Source organism: Nycticebus coucang, chromosome 3 (assembly GCF_027406575.1).
Source record: "Nycticebus coucang isolate mNycCou1 chromosome 3, mNycCou1.pri, whole genome shotgun sequence".
NCBI lineage: Eukaryota > Metazoa > Chordata > Mammalia > Primates > Lorisidae > Nycticebus > Nycticebus coucang.
Genome location: NC_069782.1, coordinates 160,659,703 through 160,670,015, shown reverse-complemented (window position 1 = coordinate 160,670,015; position 10,313 = coordinate 160,659,703). Strand labels below are relative to the sequence as shown.

At 53.5% G+C, this 10,313-nt stretch overlaps 1 protein-coding gene across 1 annotated transcript; it reads right to left on the bottom strand.

The window, feature by feature from the left end:
* Window positions 1-568: 568 nt before the first annotated feature.
* On the bottom strand, window positions 569-1,707 carry UTF1 (undifferentiated embryonic cell transcription factor 1). Its single transcript, XM_053582460.1, has 2 exons — window positions 1,158-1,707; window positions 569-1,068 (listed from the first exon to the last, which is right to left on the bottom strand). The coding sequence occupies exons 1-2, from the start codon at window positions 1,705-1,707 to the stop codon at window positions 569-571; spliced, it is 1,050 nt and encodes a 349-aa protein (XP_053438435.1).
* Window positions 1,708-10,313: the final 8,606 nt, after the last annotated feature.

Sequence of the window (10,313 nt, the reverse complement as noted above, 5' to 3'; positions counted from 1 at the left end):
GAGCAAGGGACTCCCATCTTTAAAGATAGCCTGGTGTTGTAGCGGGCTCCAGTAGTCCCAGCTACTTGGGAGGCTAAGAGAATCACTAGAGTTTCACCTCTGGACGCTCCATTGCAGACCTGGATGGGGAGTGGGGCTCTCCTTGTAGGACAGGCTGGACACAACACTCCTATGTCCCCCCGCCTTTTCAGGGTCCCGAGTGGACCAGAACTCCCCCTTTGGCCCGTTTAGTGGGGTTCCTAGGGAGGCCAGACAGTCCTTGCCCACAGCTGGCCTGTGAGGAAGGAGTTCCCGGAGGCCTTCAGGTAACAAGGACATCAACTACCACATGCCCTCACCCTCAACAGCTAGGCCCCTCCCCAGACCCTAGAAGCATTTTAACCTTGCCCTGATTTCGAGCTATTCCTATTCTGCCGCCCACTCTCATGGAGCCGTCCACAGAGCAAAGTCCAAGAAAGCAACCTTTTTATTGAACGTACCTAGGCTTGGGTCTGGGGGAGACTGCAGGGTAGGGTAGGCAGCGGGGAGGCGGCTAGGCCTGGAGCAGGGGGCTGGAGCGGGCCGAGTCTCACTCGCGCGGGTCCCTGAGGACCCCACGCTCGGCGGCCGCGCTGCCTAGAATGAATCCCACGGCGAGAGACACGGTCTGGTCGAAAGAGCCACGCAGCTGCTCCACGTGCTGGTTCAGGGTGAGCAGCTGGTCGCGCAGCGGGCCTAAGACGGCCACGATGTCGCCCAGGTGCCCCAGGGTCTGCAGCAGGGCTGCATTCAGCGATGGCGAAACCTGGGGGGACGCGCGGTCTTCGGGACCGCCGGGAGGCGAGTCGGGGTATTCCTGGGCTGGGTCGGGGGCAGGCGGCGGCGGTGGGGAGGCGGGGACGCGGAAAGTCGCGTGGTCTTCGGGGCAGACAGGCCCAGGGGTAAAGGTGGAGAGGACCGTCGGGGTGGGTGCTGGCGGGGAGGAGGGGGCGCGGGAGACGTCCGTAGACTTCGGCGGGGATGGGCTAAATCTGAGCGTCCAGGTGGGGTCCGCGTCGGGATCACGGGAGGCTGGCAGCGGCATGGCACCTGGGAACGCAGAGCGGGCAGTCGGAACTGGGGTTCCCGGCGCTGGCCTCCCCCTCCCCGCTGTTCACTCGCCCCTCCCCCCCGCCTACCCGACTCTCTTGGGGCGGGGGCGGGCGCACTGGCCGCAGGGCGGCGGCCTCTCTGGGGGCGCCCGGGCCCAGGAGAGCGGCGGCGGGGCCGTTTGCGCCCGGTGTCACCAAGTAGGCCCATGAGCTGCCGGATCCGGGCGTCGAAGGGCCCGGGCGGCTGTCCCTGCGCCTCGCGGAGCTTATCCTTGAGAAATTTGTAGCGGCGACGGCACTGAGCGGGAGTGCGCCGCACCTGCTGGCGGGCCAAGGAGGCAGACACGCGGCGGTAGGTGGGCAGCGCCTGGCGGCGGTCCAGTAGCAGCGAACGCCACACGGTCGGCTGCAGCAGCGTGTCCAACAGTAGCTCCGTCTCCCGGGCGCTCCAGGGCGTGCGCTGAGCCGAGCCTGGGGACACTGGCAACGCGGGCTCTTCCAGGGCGTCAGGCGAGGCAGGCCGCCCGAGCGGGGTCCTCGGGGCGTCCCCGGCCGGCTGCAGTTCGGGGTCCGGGCTGGCCGGCGACGGCGGCGCGGTAGGCGCGAGCGGGGGCGGCCGCCGGGGCCGGAGCAGCATCCCGGGGCCGGGCAGGGCCGGGCCGCGCTAGGATGCGGGTAGCGTCCGGGAAGACGGAGCGGGCGCAGCCAGGGCCGCCCACACACGCTCTGAAGACCCTGCTCCGCAGTCCGCCGTCGGAGCCGGGTCTACACGACCCTCCCACCTACCGGTCCGCCCCCTCCGCCCCGCCCCCTCTGCCCCGACTAGTTCAACTTAGTCTGTTCTACGTCTTGGTTTTCCAGGGCTCCCTTGGGCTTCTAGGCCGTTAGTACCCGAAGCAAAGTTCCGCCCTCATGTAATGGGAACAACCTGCAAGCCAAAAGTGGTTGTGTTTTTAAACCCGTTTAACCGAGGTACAGCATGATAACAGGCGCGTCCGAAGGCGCGTAAGGTTCCATTAGCTTTTACGCATGTGCTGTGTTCTTCAATCACCGCCCACAGCGAGGCCTGGCGCTTTGCCCGCTCCAGAAAGCTCGAGGCCCTTATTTTGGGTCTTTGGTGCCCCTAGCGTGTCCCCCTTCCTCCCGGTCCTTCCCAGTCTGGCTGGGGTTTTCACGAATCTTTATCCCAGGTAGCAGTTGAGTGTTCATCCTTGCAAGCAGGCAGTTTAGGGTGGATCTGGGAAAGAGCTGGGACCTTTCCTCAGGCGTAGTGTCACAGTTCACGCACTCAGAAAGGAACTTATTTATTCTGGTAAAGTCTGTCTACATCCATTATAGATAACATAAAATGTCGAACTCTTCCCTCTGATTAGGTTAGAAAGGGACACCCAACATCACTTCTATTCATGATTATTCCAGAAGTCTTAGCCAGTGCAAGAAGACAAGAAAAAGGGAATTGTACTAAGATTGGAAAGGAATAAATAAACCAGCCATTGTCTGAAGATGATATGTAATATACACAGGACATGCAAAATAATCTAGAAGTACAGGATTTGAATTAAGTGAATTTCACAAGGTCGTTGAATGCAATACTATAAAAAAATCAATTTTAGTATTTTATTTATGTGTATTACCACAGCAATCTAAAAAAATTTTTTTTTTTGTGGTTTTTGGCCGGGGCTAGGTTTGAACCCGCCACCTCTGGCATATGGGACCGGCGCCCTACTTCTTGAGCCACAGGCGCCGCCACTAAAAATCTTTTTATTTAGGCTCTGCGCCTGTAGCTCAGTGAGTAAGGCGCCAGCCACATACACTGAGGCTGGCAGGTTCCAGCCTGGCCCCAGCCTGCTAAACAACAATGACACTGCAACAACAACAAAATAGCCGGGTGTTGTGGCCGCGCCCCTAGTCCCAGCTACTTGGGAGGCTGAGGCCAGAGAATCGCTTAAGCCCAAGAGTTTGAGGTTGCTGTCAGCTGTGACGCCACGGCACTCTATTGAGAGAGATACAGTGAGACTCCGTCTCAAAACATTTTTTTTTTAATTTAGGAATGATTTCACATTTGATTCTTGCATTCCCTTCAACAGGGACGCCTTAGGTACTGGTGGCATGTTTGCCAGAATCAGGACGTCAGCATTGTTACACTGCTCTATATCAAGTTTTGCCAGTTTTCCATGAATGTCCCTTTTCTGCTGCAGGATACCATCCAGGGCTGCAGGCTGCATCCAGCCAGTCATCCTGTCTCCTCGGCCTTCTTTTTTTTATTTTTACTTTTATTTTTTCAGAAAGAGTCTCACTACATCGCCCTCAGTAGAGTGCCGTGGCGTCACAACTCATAGCAATCTCAAACTCTTGGGCTTAAGCTATTCTCTTGCCTCAGCCTCCCAAGTAGCTGCAACTATAGGCACCACCACAATGCCTGGCTATTTTTTGTTGCAGTTGTTTAGCTGGCCGGGGCCGGGTCCCAGCCTGCCACCCTCCTTGTATGTGGCTGGTGCTGTACTGACTGTGCTATGGGTGCTGAGCCTCCTGGGCCTTCTTGAGTCTATGTCAGTTTCTCACATCATTGACACTGCCTCATTGACACTGCTGGGGAGGCCTGACCAGGTGTTCTGTTACCGGTCCTTCAGTGTGGGTTTGCCTGGCGTTTTTCCGTGATTAGGCTGGGCAAGTGGGTTTTGGGGAAGAAAGTGCAGAGGTGAAGTGCCCGTCTTGTCCCATTCTGTCAGGACAGCTGTCTGCCTTGTGGCTCAGCACTGGTGATGTCAATCCCTTTACTTGGGGAGGGTGGTGTCTGCCAGCCTCTCCAGTGTCCAGGCCTCATCTCTCAGTCCATACTCTGGTCACCAGAGTGACCTAGTCACTAAATCTGTCCCCATGGGCTCTGCTTCCTGGAGGGGGAGCGTGTTATCTGGGGGTTCTTCTGTAAGGAAGGTTTGTCTCTCTTCCCCACTTATTTTTTTGCCAGTGTGCACTTGTGTATACCTATTTATATATTTCTTTATTTATTTGAGACAGAGTCTCACGTTGTCACCCTCAGTAGAGTGCGGTGGCGTCACAGCTCACAGCAACCTCAAACTCTTGGGCTTAAGCAATTCTCTTGCCTGAGCCTTCCAAGTAGTTGGGACCACAGGCGCCTGCTACAAGGCCCAGGTTTTTTTTTTTTGTTGTGGTTGTTGTCGTTTAGCTGGCCCGGGCTGGGTTTGTACCGGTCAGGCTTGGTGTATGTCACCCTGACTAGAGTGCCATGACATCATTACAGCTCACAGCAACCTCAAACTCTTGGATTCAAGTTATCCTCTTGGCCTCAGCCTCTGGAGTAGCTGGGAGTACAGGCACACCCCCTCTTGCAACGCCCAGCTGTTTTTTTTTTTTTAGAGACAAGAGTCTTACTTTGTCGCCCGGTAGAGTAGCTGGGATTACAGCTGCCCACCACAACGCTGCTTTTTTGTTGTTGCAATTTGGCTGGGGCCGGGTTTGAACCAGCCACCCTCGGTATATGGGGCTGGCGTGCTACTCACTGAGCCACAGGCGCCACCTGAGACACAGTTTCACTATGTTGCCCTCCCTCAGGTGACAGCAGCTCACAGCAGCCTCAAACTCTTGGGCTTAAGTGATTCTCTTGCCTCAGCCTCCCAAGTAGCTGGGACTACTGGTGCACACCACAACATCTGGCTATTTTTTTGCTGCAGTTGTTTGGCTGGCCTGGGCCGGGTTCCAATCCACCACCCTCGGTGTATGTGGCTTGTGCTATAAGTACTGTGCTACAGGCGTGAGCCTGTGTGTTTTTTTTTTTTTTTTGAGACAGAGTCTCACTTTGTCTCTTTCAGTAGGGTGCTGTGGCATCACAGCTCACAGCAACCTCCAACTCTCGGGCTTAAGTGATTCTCTTCCCTCAGCCTCCCAAGTAGCTGGAACTATAGGCACCCACCACAACACCTGGCTATTTTTTAGAGATGGGGTCTTGCTTTTGCTCTGGCAGGTCTTGAATATGTGAGCTCAGGCAATCCACCTGTCTTGGCCTCCCAAGTGTTGGGATTACAGGTGTGAATGACTGTTTTTTTCAATTTTTTTAGAGACAAGGTTTCACTCTTACTCAGGCTGGTCTCAAACTTCTGAACTCAGGCAATGCACCCGCCTTATTCTCCCAGAGTGCTGGTCACAGGTGTGAATCACTAAGCTCGGCCTCGTGGATACTTATTTTATCTTTTAGTTTATAACTCAGTGATGTTGTTACTTATTTTTTTGTCCAGATTGTTCCAGCTTTACCATCGGGGTCTTTTATTTATTTTTTTTATTATTTTATTTTTTTGCAGTTTTTGGCTGGGGCTGGGTTTGAACCCACCACCTCCAGCATATGGGGCCGGTGTCCTACCCCTATGAGCCACAGGTGCCGCCCTATTTTTTATTTATTTTTTTGAGACAGAGTCTCACTCTGTCTTTCACCCATGCTGGAGTGCTATGATGTTAGCCTAATTCACACCAACCTCAGTCTCCTGGACTCAAGTGGTCCTCCTGCCTTAGTCTCCCCTGTGTCTGGGACTACCGGTGCCCACCTCCATGCCTGGCTAATTTTTCTAGTTTTAGTAGAGACGGGGGTCTTACTCTGGCTCAGGCTGTTCTTGAACTCCTGAGCTGTCTTAGCCTTCCGGAGTGGCCTTCCAGAGTGCTGGAATGATAGGCAGGAGCCTCCAGCTCTGACCATCAGGGTCTTTTCTAGCTCTTTCCTGTTTTCCTTTGCCCTATTGACCCTCCAGCACTCTTGGCTTTCTGGCTCTTCAAGATGGTCCTGAGCTGTTTGGGACTTTGCCAACCCTAGCCTTAGAATTAGCTGTTCAGACAATTCTCAAGAAATCTCTGAATTTCTGGTCCCCTTTACTGGAGGTGGAATCTGCCATTAAGATCTGGGCAGAGGTGTGCCCATTTCTCTTGGGTGTCACTCCTAACCCAGTGGTTCTGGGGGGGATTTTGCAGACAGGAGACATTCAGCAATGTCTGAAGACATTTCTGGTTGTCATAATTGGGGCTTGGGAGGTGCTGCTGGCATCTGGTGGGTAGGGATAGAGGTGGTGCACAGGGCGCCTTGCCCTGGAGTGATGGTCATGATGCCAGCGGCACTCTGGGTGAGAAACTCCATTCTACGCCTGTTCAGTAGACAGAGCTGGGAAGCAGGTGTGTGACTGGCCACATAGGCACACTTCTCTGTTTCTGTGTCTAACTATCTTACTGGAGTGAGCATGCGTTCATGCAAGGTCTCTGCCCCAATGCGGTACTCGTTTGTTCTCCCCACTTGCTTTTGTACAACTTTTTTTTTGAGACAGAGTCTCATTATGTTGCCCTCGGTAGAGTGCTGTGGTGTCACAGCACATAGCAACCTCAAACTCTTGGGCTTAAGCGAGTCTCTTGCCTCAGCCTCCCAAGTAGCTGGGACTACAGGCGCCCACCACAATGCCTGGCTGTTTTTTGGTTGTAGTTGTCGTTGTTGTTTGGCAGGCCCAGGCTGGGTTCAAACCTTCCAGCTCCGGTGTATGTGACTGGCACCCTAGCCGCTGAGCCATGTGCAACTTCTTTCTGGGATGGTTGGGGGTGTCCTGGTTGCCTTACCTACAACTCCTTTATTGTTAAACCCTGTGTGGGTGGAAGGTAGCTGACTTGAATCTCTTTGAGAAACCATTTGCCCCCCAGAGTGCAGTGTTGTCTGAAGTCTCCTGTCTTTGCCTTAGGGTTTACTGTGGTCACTGGGGCCATTTGCTTACATTCCTGTCAGTGAGATAGTTTCAACCATTTGTAGTACAGGTAGAGTCACTTGTCATTCCATTGAAATCATTCCATTCTGGGGTCCCCAACATCCTGTTTACAGTTAAGGTCACCCAGGCTAGAATGCTATGGCTTCATTGTAGCTCACAACAACCTCAAACTTCTGGGCTCAAGCAATACCCCCCACCTCATCCTCCCCAGTAGGTGGGACTATAGACAATGCACCACCATGCCTGGCTGATTTTTCTTTTTTGTAGAGACAGAATCTCACTGATGCTCAGGCTGGTCTCGAATTCCTGAGCTTGAGGGCCCCTCCTGCCCCAACCTTCCAAAGATCTGGGATTACAGGTGTGAGCCACCTCACCTGGCCTCCATGGTTTTTTTTTTTTTTTTTTTTTGTAGAGACAAGAGTCTTACTTTACTGCCCTTGGTAGAGTGCCATGACGTCACAGGACTCACAGCAACCTCCCGCTCTTGGGCTTCCGCCATTCCCTTGCCTCAGCCTCCCAAGCAGCTGGGACTACAGGTGCCTGCCACAACGCCCGGCTATTTTTTGGTTGCAGTTCAGCCGGGGCTGGGTTTGAACCCGCCACCCTCGGTATATGGGGCTGGCGCCCTACTCACTGAGCCACAGGTGCCACTGCCTCCATGGGTTTTTGACGGAGTTAGGTATTTCTTACCCTGTACCATACACAACAGTTCCATAAAAAGTGGAGAAAATACCTGATCTTTGCCAAAGAAGATGGACAGAGGGCGAACAGAGATGTGAATAGATGCTTGCCATCACTTGTTATTAGAGAAATTCAAAATAAGACTCAAATGAGAACCACCACGCATCTAGCAGAATGGCCCAAACCCAGAATACTGACAGAACCCACAGGAACTCTCACCACTGCTAGTCGGAATGGAAAATGGCACAGGTATTCTGGAAGAGAGTCTGGTGGTTTCTTGCACACTTTTAGCATAAAACCCAGCATTTGTGATCCATGTATTTACCCAAAAGAGTTGAAAAATTACGTCTACATGAAGACTGCACAAAGAGTCTATGCAGCCTTTATTCATAATTGCCAAGCCTCAGATATGGCCAAGAAGCCTGCTCACCAGGTGCCGAGCAAACCCTTGGCAGTGCATCCTCGCTGCAGAGCACACCTGGGCTCTGTCTGTGCAACGGGAGCGAATCCCACCTGCATTACCTGAGTGAAAGAAGCCAGACCCCAAGGCTATGCCCTGAGTGGTCCGGTCTGAAGGACATTCTGGAAAAGGCAAAACTTCAGGATGGAGAGCTGGTCAATGGGTGCCAGGGCTTGGAGGGCTGTGCCACAAAGGGATGTTTGCTCTGTTGGGGCCATAGCAGTAGTTTTAAAGTACAGACCCCCAGAGGCCACGGCTTCTGCCTGTGGACAGGACACTCACTTCTCTGAAAAACCCTTGGAAAATGGCTGTGTGAGAGTGTGACCCAGCCAGTACTGGAGCCACCAGTGTGCTTCTGGTGAGTGCATGGTGTGGGAGCTAAGATGAGGGTGAGGGAGTGGAGGTGGTGGTGGCGAAAGGCATGGCTGCCCACGGAGAAGTCACACAGACTTAGTGGCATGCTCAGGATATGGGCTACAGCAGGAGCAGCACAGCCCTCCCCTCTCCCGCTATTAAGCTAGCTTGTGTCATCTTGCTTTTATTTTTATTTTTATTTATTTATTTTTTTGTTGCCCTCAGTAGAGTGCTGTGGCATCACAGCTCACAGCAACCTCCAGCTCCTGGGTTAGGCAATTCTCTTGCCTTAGCCTCCCGAGTAGCTAGGACTATGGGCGCCCGCCACAACGCCCAGCTATTTTTTTTTTTTGTTGTTGTTGTTGTGGTTGCAGTTTGGCCAGAGCTGGGTTTGAACCCACCATCCTCAGTGTATGGAGCCAGTGCCCTACTCACTGAGCCACAGGCACTGCCCAAGGCCTTACCTTGTTTTTAAAGACAGGAAATCGGGTCTCGGACTGGGTGACTCATGTCCTAATGCTGTAGGAGTGGAATTTTAGTAGTGTCCTGTGGTGTAGCAAACCTCTCTACAGCAGTGAAGAAGGCCATGCCAGATTATTATGTGAGCATTCTATGGTTAGCAGCTTGGACAAGGCCAGAATCTGCTCATCTGTGTTTCTTGTGACTGGGGCAGGTAAGGGTATCCCCTCTGGCACTGTTTCCAGAGACCCTCAGGCTTTCCTCAAGTGGCAGGTGCTGTGGCTGGGCTGGGCTGGGCTGGGTTGGCTGGACAATAGGGGCAGATGGGTGGTTCTCCGCAGCCCACGGTGTGTTGCCATGGTTTGCCACACCACCATTTGTGGTGGTCTCAGGGTGGTGGAACATGCTGTGTGGCAGTGGCTTCCCCACCATTGCAGAGATGGGACCTGGGCAGCGAAGCTCTCAGGGGCTCTGGGGCCATTTCTCCAAAAAAAAAAAAAAAAACCTGGGGTCAGCAGAGTAGAGTGAAGGGAGACCCTGTGTACATGGCAGGCAGTGTCCTCACCTCTCAGCAGGGAAGCCAGAAAATAGAGGGTGGTTTTCAGTGATTTAATTAGAGTGAGTAAGGCCCAAAGCACCCACCACACTCCACCTGGATATCAAAACACCCAGGGGAGGCAGCTTCTGCTTGGCTTTCACTGAAATGTCTCTCTGTTAGCCTGGCCTTCCTCTCCTGGTCCTCCTGCCCCAGTAGATAACTGCATTGTCCATCCCGGGAACCTCCCCAAAGACCCCAAAGACTGGTGACTCCATAAAAAGCACCTACACTTCCCTCTCTAAAACTCTCGCAGTTTTTTTTTTTTTTTTGGCTGGGGCTGGGTTTGAACCCACCACTTCCAGCATATGGGTCTGGTGCTGTACTCCTTTGAGCCACAGGCGCCGCCCTCTAAAACTCTTTAAGTCCTGGTCTTCTGTCAGACAGAAGTGACTTCTGTCTGTCACTTTGCTGCACCCACCAACCCTAAACTATGACATAGGGGTCCTTTTGCACTGGTCTTGAAGCCCCCAGCTTCATGAGGGCACCTACTGTACCTCCCTCTTGGGACATGGCCAGAGCTCTGAGGAGCCCCTTTGTGGGCAGCAGAGGACCCAGCTCTGTATTGCCCACAGGCTGCTGGTGGTGTTTGGGCTGCCAGGTGGCCACTGGCTGGGATGGGCAACATTTACAGTAGAACAGGCTCTGGCTGGAGGTGCTCAGTGGCCCTAATGCCTCAGTTCTTAGGCTGCTCACACCCTTCAGCAGAGCAAGCTACTGGGGCTATAGGGTGAGTGAGCCATTCACACGGTTTGGAAGCCTGGGGGTGTCTCTCCTTCTAGGGTCCTAAACTAGAGTCCTGCACACCTGGGCCTCTCTCTGTGCAGTTGTGAGTGCATGAGCTCTTGTAAAGGTATCTTTCTCTGGCCACAAGGGAACCACTTAGACCCCCAAAGCAGATGTTGCTTTGGAGACCCACAGAGTGAGCCTCATGAAAGCAGTTTGGT

Bases quoted from the DNA above. Each gene is read 5' to 3' on its own strand.
- UTF1 (XM_053582460.1), bottom strand. From the start codon at position 1,707: ATGCTGCTCCGGCCCCGGCGGCCGCCCCCGCTCGCGCCTACCGCGCCG. The intron at 1,069-1,157 runs GTAGGCGGGGGG...CTGCGTTCCCAG, and splicing joins CCCCGCCCCAAGAGAGTCGG to GTGCCATGCCGCTGCCAGCC.